The sequence below is a fragment of the Lepeophtheirus salmonis genome, chromosome 7 (genome assembly GCF_016086655.4).
Source record: "Lepeophtheirus salmonis chromosome 7, UVic_Lsal_1.4, whole genome shotgun sequence".
Taxonomy (NCBI): domain Eukaryota; kingdom Metazoa; phylum Arthropoda; class Copepoda; order Siphonostomatoida; family Caligidae; genus Lepeophtheirus; species Lepeophtheirus salmonis.
Genome location: NC_052137.2, coordinates 12,340,552 through 12,358,613, shown reverse-complemented (window position 1 = coordinate 12,358,613; position 18,062 = coordinate 12,340,552). Strand labels below are relative to the sequence as shown.

Below are 18,062 nucleotides of genomic sequence, written 5' to 3'. Positions count from 1 at the left end.
CATAAACACCAATCATAGGAAACTCTAAACTTATTTTGGAGTTAAAATCCCCACTCTGTACTTATATATACATATATTTGTATTAGGGTTCTGTCTACACTAAATTCCCTTGAAATATTTATTTTCATGGGAAGTCCTGCATTTTTTGATTTTTTCATATAAACTTCATTTAAGTATTGTAAGTTAATATACATACCCAGTTGACTTTTAGCACACGAGTCGGCTATTATTGTGTTCCACAGTTATACAACTCATATCTATATCAAAATCACCTTTTTCATCACTTACTATTTAAGTTTTTTTTTGATGTTGTGAACCACTTCAAAAACAAAAAACACAAAAATCAGGTTACCAAGGTAGCTTAATGGACAACGGGTTCAGGAGAAATATTCTTTTGAACTCAATGAGCGTAGGTTTGCGTCTTGGTCGTTCCTTCAGAAAGAAATATACATTATAATGTATGGACTTCAAAGAAAATTCCTAGGTCAAATCAAGTCATTGTAGCACTATAATGTTTAATTATACTTAATCAGTGGATCTCCATTTGACCAATTAAAAGGACATCAAAAAATTGGCTTAAAGAATTCCAAAAAACGGGACCGCGGTCTCTTAAAAACCAACCCTGGCACAGTTTGGGATAATGATAAAATGAGAATTTGGGAAATTTTAGCTTAAAACGTATTATTATTTTGGAAAGTATAAGAATAATTGCAAAAATTTCACTGAAATATTCGGGATCCCGATCTTTAAAAAAAATATTTCTAAGGATCGTGCTCACTAATAATTTCTGAGAAATGTGAAACCCTAGTATGTATTTTCACTATATGTGTATATTCGTTAACTATCACTTCTATCTCTTATTTTTCATATCCTTAATTGTCTATTTTCTTGCTTAGAAATTGATAGTAAAGATAGTAGAACATGCTCAGAGTGAGCATGCCACACACACCTTTCTCCACACATTTCATCGGGATAATGTTTACTTTTTTTTGAAAATGCATCTTCTCTTTCCCCTCATGCTCTAAATTAATTGTATTTGATGTAAGGTATGGGATGGATTGGTTAAAATATTTAAGTCTACTTTAAATTTGAAACACATATGGAAGTAATAATTCATAATCAACTCGACTATAACGCGTAAATTTTTTGTTTTATCTCCAGCCAACCCATGCTTTGAGATTTAAAGGCGTACGAAACGAAACGACTTCCCAATATGAGCCATATTGAATGTGAAATAATGTCGATTTTCATTCTAAGAAGTTATTCATCAGCAATTAATATGATAATAATTTTTGTAATGCGTTAAGCATAAAATTGATAATTAGAATAATCATCTGCGACATTTTTAGACATTTAACACTGGAGGTTACTTGTACTTATTTTTCTAAATTTATAATTAAATTTGAAGTCGTGAACGTTAACAAAAATAATTTTCCCATGTTTCCTTGCATATAATAAATAAACACGTAAATAATTTTTGTTTATATAATATAGGACAACAGAAAACACATGTATAATGAATATATTTGTACATGTGTAGCAAGGAATTTGAAGAATGAAAATGACCCAAATTTGTTCAAATCTAGATCTAACTGGTTGTGTGTATACTTGTATATAAATTATGGGCATGTATCACTTCAATTCATATTACATATGAATGTATGTGCACCGACATTTTTCCCTGTTGTAAAACAAGTCAGTCTATAGAGATGTTTATTGCATTTCTAGCTCAAAATATCAAAAGAATAATGTGAAAAACACTTAAATATTATTTAGTAGTAGAGATCCGACATAATTATTATACAGCCCTTACTCTCCAACATTAACCAAGCTACCGATGTACATAAAAATTATAGAATATAAAACCAAATTATGGGGGAGAAAAATCAATAATTTGTATGGATATTTTATTATCCATTTATAAAGATAAAATATTTTTTGATATGTAACTATTGTGTTTCGGCATTTGAGTAATAATGTTTAGTATCGTGTCAGTCTTTATTTAAGACTGAAGACTTCTGTCCCATTCAGTTCCCTCACTGTCCGGTCTAGTTCAGTCCTGCTTATAAATACCCCTATTTTTGGCAGAGTTTTTTCATCCTGACAAAACAAAAAATTACTAAAAAACAAAAATTCCTTAATTTTGGGGAGGGGCCCCTCCAACCAACCCCCTGTGGATGCTCCTGTAAATGTATCCTAGTTTACATAGTGTCTTAGGATCAACGAGTCATTATCTGAGTTTCTTGCTTTACAATTTATATCTCTATTACTATATATGTATATCTTAAATGGGCCCTTTAATTAAGCCCCTCTATTTATGGATGCAAGGCTCTATTAATGCATATATAAACTATTATTTATCACAAAAGAAAGAAAGTTAATGGATCATTGACCCATGAATAAAAGTTATTTTATATCCCTAGTATTTTAACAATTTAATTCTACAAATTATTATCTGTCCTTCTTCTATTCAAAGATACTTATACAATTATTTTAAACCATGACAAAAAAAAAAAAGAGTTCAATTATAGCTAGTAGAGAAGAGAAAAAAAACTTTCTAAAAACTTTTGACTTCTTTTTATTAAACTATTTTTTAATACCAATTTTAACAAAAAAAAAAAAATTAAGTTATACGTACACCCTAAATACTTATTTCATCTATTTAATTTAATTGTTACGTTTCTATTAAAGAAAATAAATAACAATATGAACATGAAATAGTCACATTACAACATTATTTTATTTTATTAAAGGCGAGAGGAGTTGTTTCCTTTCTTTATTTAATGATAATTCCTTTCATATGAGGTTCATTAATATAAATTGTTTTTAAAATCTATTTTGATGGATCAAAAAACTTTTTAAAATCATTATCTATTATTGACCATCTTTTTTTTTAGCAAGATTTGATATATTTGTTTTAAGGATAAGTTATCAATCCCTTAAAAAATGCATAACACGTTTGTCTAAAATGTAAGATTCATATATATGGACCTATCCTCACAAAAGAAAGCTAGAATGATGTTTTTCTATATTGAGTGTGGATTACAATGCATACTTTGGGGAAGGATTGTAAATATTTATATATAAGAAATATTATTTCTAATCTACTTGGTGTGTCAAAATAGCTTCAAATAGCTTAAATGTCACAATACATAAAAGCATATGAAATAAAGATATTTCATTTGAATGGGCATATTGTGGGCAATTATTCTCTAAATCAAATAAAGATTGTATATTATAGCTTAACTTATTTGTTATCATAATTCATAGCACAAATTTGAATACAAAGCCTATAAATTACTTAAATATGTCTATGAAATATTGAACTCTATGTTTTTGTTGATTTTCGTTGAGATTGTTTTTACGTTGACGCACCACATATATGTCATTTCAATATATTATTATAAAGTGTTTGCAAAAAATACTTAATTTAAAAATACGGTAATACATTATGCATGCAAAATAAAACGTCTCAAATATCATAGAAGCAACTGACATGTCATGAAAAATTCACTAATAATAATTTTGCAAAGGAAAAGTAATATTATGTTAGCATTTATAGATTACTATCGGTATTACCCGGCATTGCCCGGATTAATAAGGAGTCGACTAAAAGACCAATTTTGCTTTAATAGTATAATAGAAAACTCTCCTACAAATCCTCAGTATTACTCTCCGTTTTTCATGAATACACTCACAAAAAGAGACAATTTTACTACTCTAGAGTGCTCACTAACAAACACAAACAAACCGGTTCTCCCTGTATGCTAAATACAAAACACCTGGAAGAGTTAACTTGTTTTTAAATACCAGCGTTTATATTTCATTCAAATCTTAAATATATTAAAAATTCATATGAATTATGATATACATCAGAAAGCAATAACAAAAATAAATAGAATCAGTGCAATATATGATTATTACGACTAAATTGATCTTTGATCAAAAATATACATATGATATACATCAGTGAGCACTATAAACAGTCCACCTTATATCAAGGGCGTCCGCAGAATTATACATTAGAGCGGTTTGATTTTCAATTTTTTTTCGAATTTTGATTACGGATAAGTCCGAAAAGTTCCCTTTGGGTATGTAAATAAGGTGTACAAAATTTCAATGCTGTAGGATTTAGTCTTCAAGTGGCACATTTTGTTCAAAGTTTTTTTGAAAAAATGAAAGCTTTGCATTATTTTGGCTTTATTTTTTGATAAACGCATATATAAGTTTCCTTTAAATATACAATTGTTAGATGTTATTACAGTCAACATATAGTATTTTCTAAACATTTTTCATAAAATGATAGTTTATCTCGCAAAAAGAGAAAATGCACACCAATTTTTTGATGACTCGTGTATAACGCGCACCTCTTTTAATGCATTTCAATGAATAATTTAAATAGTAATTCATTAAAAAGGGAACTTTGTTAAAGTTGCTCGTGAAATTCGAATAGAAAGAAGCAAAATATATCATATTGGTAAATATCTATTTAAGGGCTTACACTTAATATGTAATAAATTTCATTTAAATAATAGTTTTTATCATCATATCTTCAATAACCTAAGAAACTGAATCTAATAGCACGACTAAATGATATTGAAAACGAAAAATTGATATACATACTCATTCTGTATATAAGAAATGAAAATAGTATATAAAATATAGAAAGTAATTAACAGAGAACACATAACGATTGTAAAATAACCTGGATCTGCCTATCCAGGGCATATTACTCCTGTATCTGGATCTGCATTAAATATTAGTTCTTCCATCCTTATTTTTCTAGAAAATGAAGATGTCAATATTACAGACTTACAGGCTTTGGAACTGTGACCAACACTGGGTTAAAAAATGATACTATTTCTTGCCTGGAAGGGCCTTTTCAATAGGCTATTTGCCTTTTACATAAAAATGAACTTCTACTGAGGCACTTCGTTAAAACTTTGGATGGTAAAACTGTGGATCACAGGTCTAAGGGGAGAAATAGGGAAACAGCTTTGACAAGTTCAAAATTGTACAATACAATCCCATGAATTCCAACTTTTTTAATAACTTCCCTAAGAATAATGACTTAAGTAATTACTAATAATACCTATTAGATATCTATGTTTACACCTTTGATGCTATAATCACACGCCTGCAATATTTCAAAAATACGACTACATTGTTATTTCTTAGATCAAAATATGTCTATGATATACATCTAGGAGTACTATAAACAGTGCACCCTTCGACACTTTAGTCGAAGTCATTAATAGTAAAAAAAGTTTAAAATATATAATTTGTGAGCAAAAATATGTAACTTAGACTAAAAAATATTTTTTCAAGAATAAATAATTATAATGCGGATTATGTTTGGGTATAGTAATTTTCAATACAATATAATAGATTAAGATATAATCAAATTATAGATCACTGATGAGGATTATTTATTAAAGAAATTCATTCTCAAAAATCTCTTGACGACTTTATGGCTTCATGCTTGATGGGGGAGTGAAAACATTAAATCTAATGAAGAAGAGTACATAATTGTAGAAATTGAAATACTTGTTCAATTTGTCTTTTTGATAGTGACCGTTACAAAATCTCAAATTTTGCTGTATGGGCTTAGTTTTGAATACATTTAAGAACTGACTGCATTGTTACAAAATTATAATCCTCCAAAAATTTATTTTTGCACCTCAAAATCAGTTTCTATCTCGAAGAACAGTTGACAAATATTATTGAATTTTTTTCAAAATATAAACTGCATTATATTATGAAATTGCTAATTAAATTTGTAGGTGTAGCCTTGTTGACATTCCAGTAAAAAGGCCTCTTTTAAGACGGTATGGGTCCTAATAATATTCAATGTAAATACAAATCTACAAACTTCATATTCAAGAATAACATATATATACAAACATACTATCTTCGTTGAAATTTACTTAATTTTAACAAGTATATTTATTGTATAAATACATAAACAGAGTGGGAATTTCAAATCTGGAACAAGTTTAGACCTCAAGATCTTGGTAACCCTAAAATCTATCAATATATGGAGGTGTGCTTAGTTGACAAAACAGTATGATAAAAAATCTTTGAGATGTCTTTCGAATATAAAAGCCGTGTGTCCATTATTGTGTGACTCCGTACCGTGCACAAAACCGAAAGACGCAAGTAAGTCAATAGATAACGCTACTAGAGAGCTTAAATTGATGATAACAGATCCGGTGTCATAACGGGTGGCACAAAAGGCCCACTACCTTTTTGATTGCCCCTAGCTTTGTTCAAAGAAAATATAAGTAAGTTTGGTTTTCATAAAAAGTTTGTTTGATCTTTACATTATTTTTTTGTTATAATTGAAAAATTATAGCAGCTAAATGGTGACCTCGATTCGCTAGGCAACTTTTGGCTCTTTTTAAAGCATTTTTCGTAACATCCTGCAATATCTCAGGCTGAATTTATTAAATTTCGTGACAAATGTTGTCTTTAAGATGTTGAATCGTTTCGGGCTTATTCACATAAACTTTTGATTTTAAAAAACCCCATATGAAAAAGTCGAGTGCTGTTAAATTCGAAGATCTGGCTCGCCATGATAAATCGCCATTTTGCAAAATTAGTCTTCTTGGAAAAATGTGATTCAATAATTGAATTGATGAAAGGGTTGTGTGTGCTGTGGCCCAATCTTGGTGTAACCCCATGTCCTCTAGTCCTTGCTGTTCCATTTCAGACACAAGAAAATTTCGAATTATGTCTTGTTACTGTTCAGTATTAATAGTACCTTGAACACCTCGATCATTAAAAAAAAAAAAAGCGACCAATTATGTTTCCCGCATGAATACCAGGCCGTACAGTTGTTTTTAATGGATTCAATTATGCTTCATGAATTAATTGAGGATTTAGCGTTCCCCAAAACTGACTGTTCTGTTTATAGACCTGACCACTGAGAAGAAAATGGGTTCCATGCTAATGATCTATTTAGACGATTAATATTCCATTTCACCAGACAGATCTCAGTAGCAATTAATGGAATAATTAAATTTTCTACAAGAACATTTTCAAATCTGTTTACAAAATTTACCTTAAATTGCGGGCAGAAATGTGTAACTGGGAAGCACGTCCTGGAATTGATGTTTCTGGAGACTCTGTAACACTATAGCGCACCAGAGCCACATTTTCAGCGTTAAGAGATGTCCGTTGTCTTCCAGAACGAGGTCTGTCTGCTTTCGTATCGTACTGTCGAAAATTTGCATGTAAACGATAAATTGTGGCTTTGTGAGGCACGATCGGGATATTTTTGACGAAATTTCCGCTGAGTGGCAATAATGGAACGATTATTTTCAATTAATATTGTCAATATTTCTGCTCGTTCTTGTGAAGTATATATTTATCCATTATAAAATTTAGGAGTCTGTTGACTCCTTACATGCTTTTATTCTCGAGGCAGTGGCCAACATGAGTAATGAGCTCCTCATCAAGGATTGTGCTAGGTTTAAGGCCAGGTTGGAGTCTGTGGCTGAAGCTGAAGGTGGTTGGTTTGAGTGATTGACTTCACAATAGCCCCTGTCATCCAAGAGCAAAGCATTTGTGAATTGATGAATTAATTTTGGGAAAATAATAGCTTTATACATTATTTGGATTTGAAATCCCCACCCTTTTAACAAATAAATTTTTCCTTTCTTTAACATATGTTGGCATTCAGTATTAATCAACAATAATAACAGGGGGAGGGGAATTCAAGGCTGATAATTTATTTTAAAAATCCAGATTACCTAAACGACAACTGGAAATTGCGGGATAGAAAGCTCTTGGGAATTGAGAGAATATATGCGTGAAAGTTTTCATTCTCTCTTAATTGGTTATTTAAAAATCCCAAATTCATAGCTTGAGGTTTAATTAAGATCCATAGTTGCTAAGTTATGTAAATCTGTATAATGAATTCACATTAACTATACTTGTATGATATACCCAATTTAAGCAACCATGCTGTGTTTATATGGGCACAAAATGTTCACATGAAGAGGTATGATTAGTATTTACATGATACTTAGAATTTTTATATTTATTAGAGTTATTTAAAAAGTAGTTTAATGTATTATAATACACGACTTCCCTCCTGAATGACATATCTATAATTATGAGATATACTACATAACAAGGTTGTGTCCCTATCAGTCTAACGGTTCAAGCAGTTCTAGTTCTTGAACCGCTAGAACTGGAACCGACAAAGTCGAACCGAGGCCGCAATATATTGCTTATCGGCCTCGGTTCTTGTGCTTTTGTTATTATATAGAATATTATAGAAAATATAATATATATTATAAAGAATAAATTAGCTTTAATTAATAAGTCAATTTTCGGAAGATTTTATTGTTCAATTGCAGCGTTTTCCAAAGTTTTTTTTTGTTTTTTTACGTCGTCAGGGTGATACAGTTGTATCTGAGTTCTAAAAAGCTTAGGACTTCTTATGGATCTAATACATCTTTAGCTGAGATCCCCATTTTACAGAACATGTGTACTGTTTATGTAAAAACTGAAAGCAATCATCAATTCTCCATCTTCCTATGCCCCCTCCCCTCCAGAGCATCCCTTCATGGAACCACCATTGTATTAAGCATCCTTAGTTTTTGGTTCCCCTTCTGGAACCAGGGGCCATCCGCATGAGGTAACTGCAGCACTGTTTGTGTCTAATATCATTTCTTGGGGCCGAATTTTCTAGCGACTCCCCCTGTTTTAAATGCCTGTTACCAAACTAAGCCTATATAAAAAATAACCGAGACTTTAGACCAGAACCGAGATCGATAAAGTGGAACTGAGACTGAACCCGTTGAAATGAAAAAAACGAGACTGGAACCGATAGAACCGCTGAACCTAAGCCGGACACAACCTTGCTATATAATCATAATAAAAATCAGTCATTGCACATTGAAGTAAATGTAGTGCGGTATAGAGAGGATGACTTCTATCTGCTCATTAACCCGTTTATCCTTTATTATTGTTCTCTTTTTCTTTATTGTATTCCTGCTTCATAAGTCTCTTTTATAATCAGTAATAACGTGTAGTTTAATGAATAAAGAGTATAAAGTGAAATGTATAAAAGTTAAATAGAATTTTTTTTGGATCAAATACTAAATTGGTGACCCCGACGTGATATTAACACGCATCCTTCTGATACATACATAGATAGAGTGGATATAAATCTGGTCTTTGCCCATGTACAGCGATCAATATCTATTTATAGGTCCATGCTCAAAATGTTCCATTTTATCCTAATATGACCACTGTTTATTATTCAACTATATTTTAATTTTGTGTATTTAATATAGAGTTTACTCCTAAGATAATGGCTGACATTTTAATCAATCTAAGGACTCAATGTTCGAACTGAAAGTAAAAGACAGTTCCATTTATATTATGAATGATTGCGTCATGTTTTATCAATGCCATATATGTTAAAGTTAAAGAAGGGATCTGGATATAGAAAAAACTAAGTTTACCTATAAAAAAAGTATAAGAGGTTGATGTTTCTTCTCTTTTTTTTTTTGTTTATTGTACAATAAGTCGTGAGGGTATTAACATTAAAGTAGAATTATTGCTTATCTTTGATGTAAATTGTTTGCAAAATGCATAATGAAATAAATAAATATGAATTCAAGTATAATAATAATACCTTTCCACTATTAATATGAAATATAGAAGGTTATATCATATACAATGGCATTAATTCTGGTGTACCATATCCTTTGCTCCTCCCTTATCCTCGCACTTCTTACACAAATTCAATCTCACATACTGAAATACAAATATTTCATAAACACATTTTCATCAATTTCAGCCGTTTTATTCAAATGTTTTGTAATACTACAGAATGTCAACTATAGTTTATTATCTTCATTTAATTAATTATACTTAATTTGGTATACAACGGGTTAATCCAAATAATTTGATGATAGAAATTGGCAATAATTCATCCACGAACAAAAATGTACATAAGCCAGACTTAAAGTAGAGAATGTTTGATCTACTTTTTTCGTTCCAGAAATGTATTTTTGATATGTAATAAATTATCTAAATTGGTCCTACAAGTACATACAATTAAATATTATTTGGTGTAAATTATCATTTACAGCTACAAAATTTTTATGATGTAAGTGTTCGGCTTTCACATTTCCCGTGAAATTGAAGCTGAAATAAATACCAGGATTTTTTTAAAATAATATAATAAGTATTTATTTTTATATTTAGAGAAAAAATAATACATTTTAAACTATTCCTACTCTCAATTCTCATCTCAAATTCTCAACGAGCTGTTATTATCATTGCATATACCACATTATTTCCAAAGTAGAAAACCTAAAAACTTTCAACCCAGGGATTATTAATTACCTCCACCAATAATATTGAACGGAGCTTATGGTTTTGCCACCTGTTTGTAAATTTTTAGTCAACAGCATTATGGTAAAAGTTACCAATTGAATTTGATCAAACTTGGTACGAAGATTATATTTGTATATAGTCACAGTTAGTGGGCATTAAATTTTGGAGGTCAAAATTAAAGGTACACAAAATGTAAAATGCATATTCGACCATAATACAAATTGAGATACATAACTCAATTTGATTTTAAATAGAGGTTTTGCACTTTACCGAGTTTTCATTGTAGTTTAAAATGTATTCAACTTTGTATTCAATCACTTATAAATAACTAAATAAAGCTTAAATTAAGAAATAACTAAATGCAAGATTTTCAGGGAATTTGGTGTAGGTTTAAAATTCCGGGATTTATGGAAATAAACACTAGTACGTACTTACTCTGGGACGTCTGCAGAAATTACAAACTCTTTATCATGATCACTGATGAAAATACAATTGAGAATGACCCTTTAAAAATACTAAAAATGAACATGGTAACCCCCACAATTTGAAAAATATTTTGAAGGAGAGAAAGAATAACGCTCATGATGTTTCATTAGATCAGCTGTAATCAGTGGTGACAAGAGAGGAAGGAGAATAGAATTTAAACAAGGACATTGCCAAGAAGGACTCCAATGTCTATCCCCAATTCTAATCTGAGTTCAAACGTACATACAATTGTAAATCCGCAACAAATCCTCAGGGCTACACTTTGTCTTTTATGAGCACACACGAACGTTTAAACAGGTTTTTTGAGGCCTGTTAAAAAGCACACCAGATTTCCAAATTGATCAAGTTATAAAATTATAGTCCTGTAATAAAAAAATGTATGTCGAAAAAAAAAAATTGAATAATTTTTTTTTTAAAATAAGTTACTTGTCAAATTTGGCATTTATAAAACAAAATCCTTCTGTAAGAATTGTATAAAAGCCCCTAGTCACAGCTCCGCCTTTCAAGAGCGTACTCCTACTCTTTTGAATTGAATTTTTTAATATTTTGTTCCTCTCATTTAATTGGTAAGGGGAGTAGGAAAAAAGAGATTTAAACTATGTATGTATACCTATGGTTTGTGAAACTTTGGTAATAACATACTTATACCTATATATAAATCGACATAAATAAATTCTATATAGAACTATCTAACTTCTCTCCTCCTAATTCACCATACAACATACACGTTTTAAAGAGTGAAATAATTGTTATTATTATCATGAAGAGTAGTTTCTCAATAGAAAAACAAGTAAGTAAAAAAAAAAGTTTTTCAGTACAATAATAATAATTTGTACCATTCATTCCAAACATTTTTATTTCTTCCTGAAATGGTACAACCATTTTTACTCTATGAAACGTAAAAGAAAATAACAGCCCCAAGTACCACTACATTAGTAAAATACCTACTAAGATACAAATGGGCAAAAAAGCCCGGGCTTTTTTCTTTAGTCTCTGAGTTATTGTCCTAAGTGTGACGTAACTTTTGTTATTTCTAAAAAAATTGATCAAAAATAGTTTCTTGTTTTAATTTTATACTGCTTCTTGATGCAAAAAAATAACCTTCAAGCTAAATAATGACTTGTAAAGTTGTATGGAGACTCTGGTCTATAAAATGATTTAAAAAAATAATAATAATTTAAAAAAAACCAATTTTGAACGAAAAGATAAACGTGTTCCCTTTGTTAAGGCAGGAACTCTTCAGCCCATATGTTAATTATATATTTATGGTTGAAAAAAGCTATTATTTTTGTTAAATGAATACATTCCTTATTTCAATATATATGTGAGCATCTCTAAAACATATGTAAAGTAGTTTTTTATGAAATCTAAATGTTGAATTTGAACTCAAACTTTGTAATAAATATACTTTTTTTAACTTTTTTTTCATTATATTAGGAGGATTCTATGTAATTATCATTACTTTTTTAAATATATATCTTTTTTATTCATGTTACAGGTATCTTCCTCATCTTATCAAAATAATCATTTGGCAGCAAATTCCGAAGCAAAGCATCATCACTCCACAAAAAAAGTATGCATCAGTGAGGAATGTACGCAGATGAGTAAAAGCATGATGGCAAATTTGGATACACATGTTGATCCTTGTCATAGTTTTTATCAATTTGCTTGTGGAGGCTGGATGATTCGAAATGCTCCACCTCCACGAAGGCTTGTACATTCTGTTATGTCCAAAAGAAGGGATGAAATGGATCTACAATTAAGAGGTAGGGAAATAGTTGCACAGTTCTATCTTAAACCTGCGTTAGTGAACTGGGATATTTTAAACAACTCGGAGGTCAATTAAAATGTGTATTAGTCCTTTGAATCTCCTTTTATTCGCCAATACTTTTTAGTATGCTCCTAAAACATTAAATCGTACTAGATGCAGTTATTTATTTATTTTTCGTTAACAATGCCTCGTTGAGGATTAATTGATATAATGAGCAATTTTTAATTGAGTTTCAGTACGTTTAATTAACTGTTTTGCTTTAAAAAACTTTCCTTTGTTTTCCTTTTGCTTCTTTGGGTTCTTCATTCTTTTTATGTGGACCTATTTAGTAACTACAAAATTATACATTATATTTGAACGATTAGTTTGAATAATATATGTAACCTTTCCAAAATCAGATGGGTACTAATTTGATGGCCAAAATACACATAAAGTAATGAATATTTCATATAATATAACTTTTTATTAAAAGTAAAATGTTTTTACTATGACGATAACAAATTCTATCTTTTTGAAACCCCAAACTCATGCTTTTTTTAGACTATTTTTAAATAAAAATTTATGTTATCTTAGTAGTATTTTCAGCAATTTAATTTATATTTACGAGTGCAAAATTTAACTGTTTATCATGTAATTAAATACGATTTATATTTGGTTTACTTTTTTACCCTGTTCACTAACCACGTTATAAAAAGGATGTTCACTAAAGGCGGGTAAAAGAGATATAATATATAGAGATATATTCAAAACATAAAATCATTTTACATAATATTAATTACTAGACAGGATAATATAAATAAGCATTTTATATACATACTCTATATTTATACCTCATAGCCAAGACCTGAAACTAAAATAAACAAGCATTTTAATATTTTAACTGATGAGTTCGTTCTTCTTGAAGCCTTCAATAATATGCTTCAAAGTCATTAGAAAATAAATGGATCTATGGGACCAGTAGTGTACAAGATTGTCTGCTGTATAAATTCCATTATGGTCCATTTTTAGGAGCCTATAGTTAAACGCTGAATACCTTAAAGGTTGCAGTAATAAATATCACCGTAAGGTCTCCTTTATATACAATATAATTTCAGGTTTTTAAGGATTAATAAATAAACTAAACTCCCATTAAATTTAAATTTAAAAAAAATATGTTTTAAAACATAAGTATACACATCATTACTATTGTCATAATTTTGTATGTGTTTTTTAAAAGTCATATGTTGCCTTAGGGACTAGCAATACACCATTATCAGGTATAAAGTAAGAATATATTCATCCTTTTTGAGGGAGCCACATTAACTTTAAAAGACAATTTTTATTTATTTAAAAAATATGATAATTTTCTAAAGAACCATTCTGAAATATGTATCCCAATAATATATGAATGTATCTATATATCATAACTGATGATCATATAGAACATAATATTTATGCTCTATATGATCTAATATATGAAGGATGCATTTAAAAGTCATCAAATATAATTTGAAATCCATTGTGCATCTGCAAAACTTCAAAAATAAAATAACGTTGAGATAAAATGAAATTTTGTTTATTTTATCAATTGACAAAGAGATTTAAATAAATAAAAATTGTATAATATCAAATACCAATCAACATAGATCCATGCATGTCAGAGAGATTGTTAAATTTTGTGGGTTCTTTCGATTTTTTGAAGGATCATAGTTCGAAAATGTTCGCTTTTTTTTGTAAAAATTTAATGAAGAAATATAGAGTTTCACCTATGTTGGTCAATGACTTGAGGCTAAGTATAGCCGTAGATAGATCTAATCGGGAATATGTTTAATAAATATATGCATGCACGTACTTTTTAATGTTGAAAACATTTGACTAAAAAGCTTAGACCTTATTTTGTACATGAAGATCATAAACTATTTTATTAAGTCCCTGGAAAAGGTTCAAGTCAGGTTTGTCTCGATTTTTCCTTCTTTGGGAGATGAGGAAAGCTATCTATTCAAAATCAAAAGACTTGGTCTCATTATTCTGAATAATAGACGTGCCATGGAGGATGTTAATACGCTCCACATAATTTTAAACAAAGCGATAAACCTATTATCCTCAACCTCCTACCTCTTTCAAAAACAAAACTCTCTGATCATAACACAATTTTCTTCCAAAAACCAACTATATATATTTTCAAGCAGAGTTTTTATTATAGATCGGCTAGTCTCTGTAATTTTATACTTCAATGATTTCGTCATGGAAATGAGGCTGCAATCTCTTAATTGAGACACTCTGATATGAACTCAGTGCAAAGGAAACAAGTGTTATTATCAATTGATTTTTTTTCCGGATTTATATAGGCAACCCTGTACATCTACATATTATAGTACATAAGATGTACACATTCTATAGATTTTATTCAAAGACAAACTTGCTAATCCGCTTGACATACATCAATTATCATATTATATTATAGTAGATTGTGAAGTTGGAGGCAATTTCTATCATTTAGTAAATATAAGGCTACATCACAAGTCATAGTAGAAAAAAAGTTATTTTTTATTGATCTTCTCTTGCACAATACACACATTTCTTTTGAGGTAATTGTACAATTTCTTTTTTTAGGAGTAGGAATGTTAATTTGATCCAGTCTAATTTTTATTAGCTAATTCATCCCACTAACTATTTACCTGCCTTCAATGGGTATTTTCATTGGCATACCCTAGAATATTTAGATTAAGTGAGCCGTACTGTTGATAATTCATTAAAGCAGTTTTAGTCCAGCTTTAATCTTCTTTGTTTTTTCAATCTGTTTTTATTTTTTTTGAAATAACATGCAAGTTCCCTCAGGGGTTAAAAAGGAATTTTAGTCGGTAGTTTTTTTTGTACCAATGTCTTCATCAACGATAAATTCCATAACTGAATCATTAACCAAATTGTCAATAATTTTTATTTTTCCACAATACATTTAACCAAGAAGAACACAGATTTGGTCAATGGAAAGGCCACCATTAATTTGAAAATGTTTTTTTTCCCCATCACGTCTAAATAAATCAACATAACAAAAGGTATTACACAGAAGATAACTATAATATACGAGTTGATAAATTAATAAATAAATACCCTTCACACCCCTAAAGGGATACCAGAGACCCAAATAATTCAAAGATGAATAATTTATTATGTATACACTAGAACTGAACAATATTTTAAATTTAGATGTCATAATATGTATATATAAATATATATACAAACATATACTTGATTAACAGATTATTTCCATCAGAAATAAAAAGAAGTTATAAAAGTTTAAAGTTTGTTTTTTTAAATATGGAAAAAGGATGATATTCGAAAGCTTACAAAATATTCAAACCCACTTTTGATGAATCATTATAAAATATAGTTTGACATCTTAGCTATAATAAAAATTTGGTTTAAAAATAAGTGATGTTAAAATATTGAGCTTATGAGACACTGATGTTCCCTGGGTGTAAAAGGGTTAAATATATGAAGTTCAGAAACTTTAAAGGAGATCCGTACAACTTCTAAACTTAACATTGATCTCAAATTAAACCCCCGCACTAATTCATAATTTCAAATAAAAAAAAAAGGCTTCCCCCGTAAACAGACATTAGAAACTAAATCTATAAAGAGAGAGCCAATAAAAACCCCAAATATATTTTATAATCAAATCTACATATTTTATTACACTTTATACTTATTTACCAAAATATTTCTTACAGATTTTATATTGAGTATTGAGCAAAGTGAGGCTGATCATGCGGATAAGCAGTTAAGGCGTTTCTATGATAGCTGCATGGATGTTTCTTCCATTCGAGCAAAGGGATATGTTCCAGGTATTTATTTTTTTCCTAAATTAATATAGAAAATGTACATCTTATACCAACATATGTATATAAATAAACTTTTTATTTTTAAAGTACTTTCCCGGAAAATAACGAGGACTTAAGTTCATAAGTATGATAAAAATACGATAAAACCATGAAATAAATTTACAGTAAATTAAACAAAGACTGCAAAAAATTATATATATATAACAGCAAAAGAAGAAAGACAGTACTACTAATCTGATTTTGAATTGCTAATAATAGGGTTCCTTGAGCTCAGGGAAGCAGCAGCAGAAGAACTTAGCCGTCCTTCGAGCCCAGCAGTTCCCCTAGACTACCCGTGGGTTTAGCTATATTTTTGGACATTAGATGGTTTTGTTGATACTCAAGGAAGCGGCTGCAGTGAATTTTGTTCAAATAATTCAATAATTGAAATATTACATAATTTTAATAGAATTACGCAGTACAATCATATTACTCACAATAATTGATAATGAGAATCTTTTCTACGATATTCCCCCAAAAAAACTTGTCTGCAACCTTTTAACCATAATTCTTTAGAGTGAGTCCTTCTTAATTTACCTACTTTAAAGCTTTCGAATGTGACAGTCTTGAAAACAAATTTCCCTTACAATTAATAATTGAATGATTTTCTTTTTTTTTTTCTAGAGTATTAATTTTCATTGTTGATAATAATACAAACAATAGTATTTTATAAGATCAGTTTGAATACTCTCAGAATTTTGCAGAGCTTCACAACTACTACCTGCATAGAATCTCCCCCCCCCCTCCTTATTGGTCAGATGAAGTTGCACACATTATGTATAAGTAGACATTATAGTACTACAATCGGTCTTTGTAATGTCAGATGACTAATAAATATAGATAGTTTTTTAAAATATATATATATATATATGTTCTGTTCCATGGAACGTACATTCAATGAACAGCCTGAAAAGGAACGGAATTTATTTTTGAATGCTGAACGTTGAACGCTCACAATGACATTTTAGCGTTCTGTTCCAATAGTACTTACAAAAATTTTAAGAAATCAACTTTTATAACTTTTTTAAATACGATCTAATGGGCGAATTAAGCAAAGGCGAACACTTGGGAGACCTATTCTGAGGCAGCAACACATGGGGTGGGATGAAGGGGCATTTTTTGAAGGTTCCTATTCAAATCCAGAAATCGAAAAAATTATTGCTACGTGGTCCTGGTCTTTTACAGGACGGCGGAGTCTGCCAGAGTACATAGTTTCCCTCTGGGTTGTCGGACTTCACCCAGAGCATTACCAACTCCTTGTGTATGTCCTTGTACTCCTTGGCACGATTTTTATGCTTTTTGAGAAACAATAGGGGGCATCCACTTTCCGTCCGATGTCGCGCTTCCCAACATCATTTGGGAGGCTAACAAATTTGTCTGGTTGACCGGGGAACTTCATCGACCATGTAGGCGAGGTAGCAGTCGTTCCATAAGTTTATCGACTAGTCCACTAGTTTCTTGTCTTGTTTATGTCCTAGGTGCAAATCAATTTGGCTATAATTTTATTTTTTGGCCACCATCTTGACAATGAAGAACTGAGTTTCGTCAGTTGTAGCTCATTGAAACGTTAATATTCACGGAATTAA

At 30.0% G+C, this 18,062-nt stretch overlaps 1 protein-coding gene across 1 annotated transcript in view; it reads left to right on the top strand.

The window, feature by feature from the left end:
* LOC121121796 (endothelin-converting enzyme homolog) overlaps nt 1-18,062 on the top strand; it is a 164,296-nt gene that overhangs the window by 51,678 nt on the left and 94,556 nt on the right. Inside the window, exons 2-3 of the mRNA XM_040716769.2 lie at nt 12,344-12,611; nt 16,327-16,440. Of these exons, the coding sequence (XP_040572703.1) occupies nt 12,344-12,611; nt 16,327-16,440 (382 nt within the window). The remainder of the gene's footprint in view (nt 1-12,343; nt 12,612-16,326; nt 16,441-18,062) is intronic.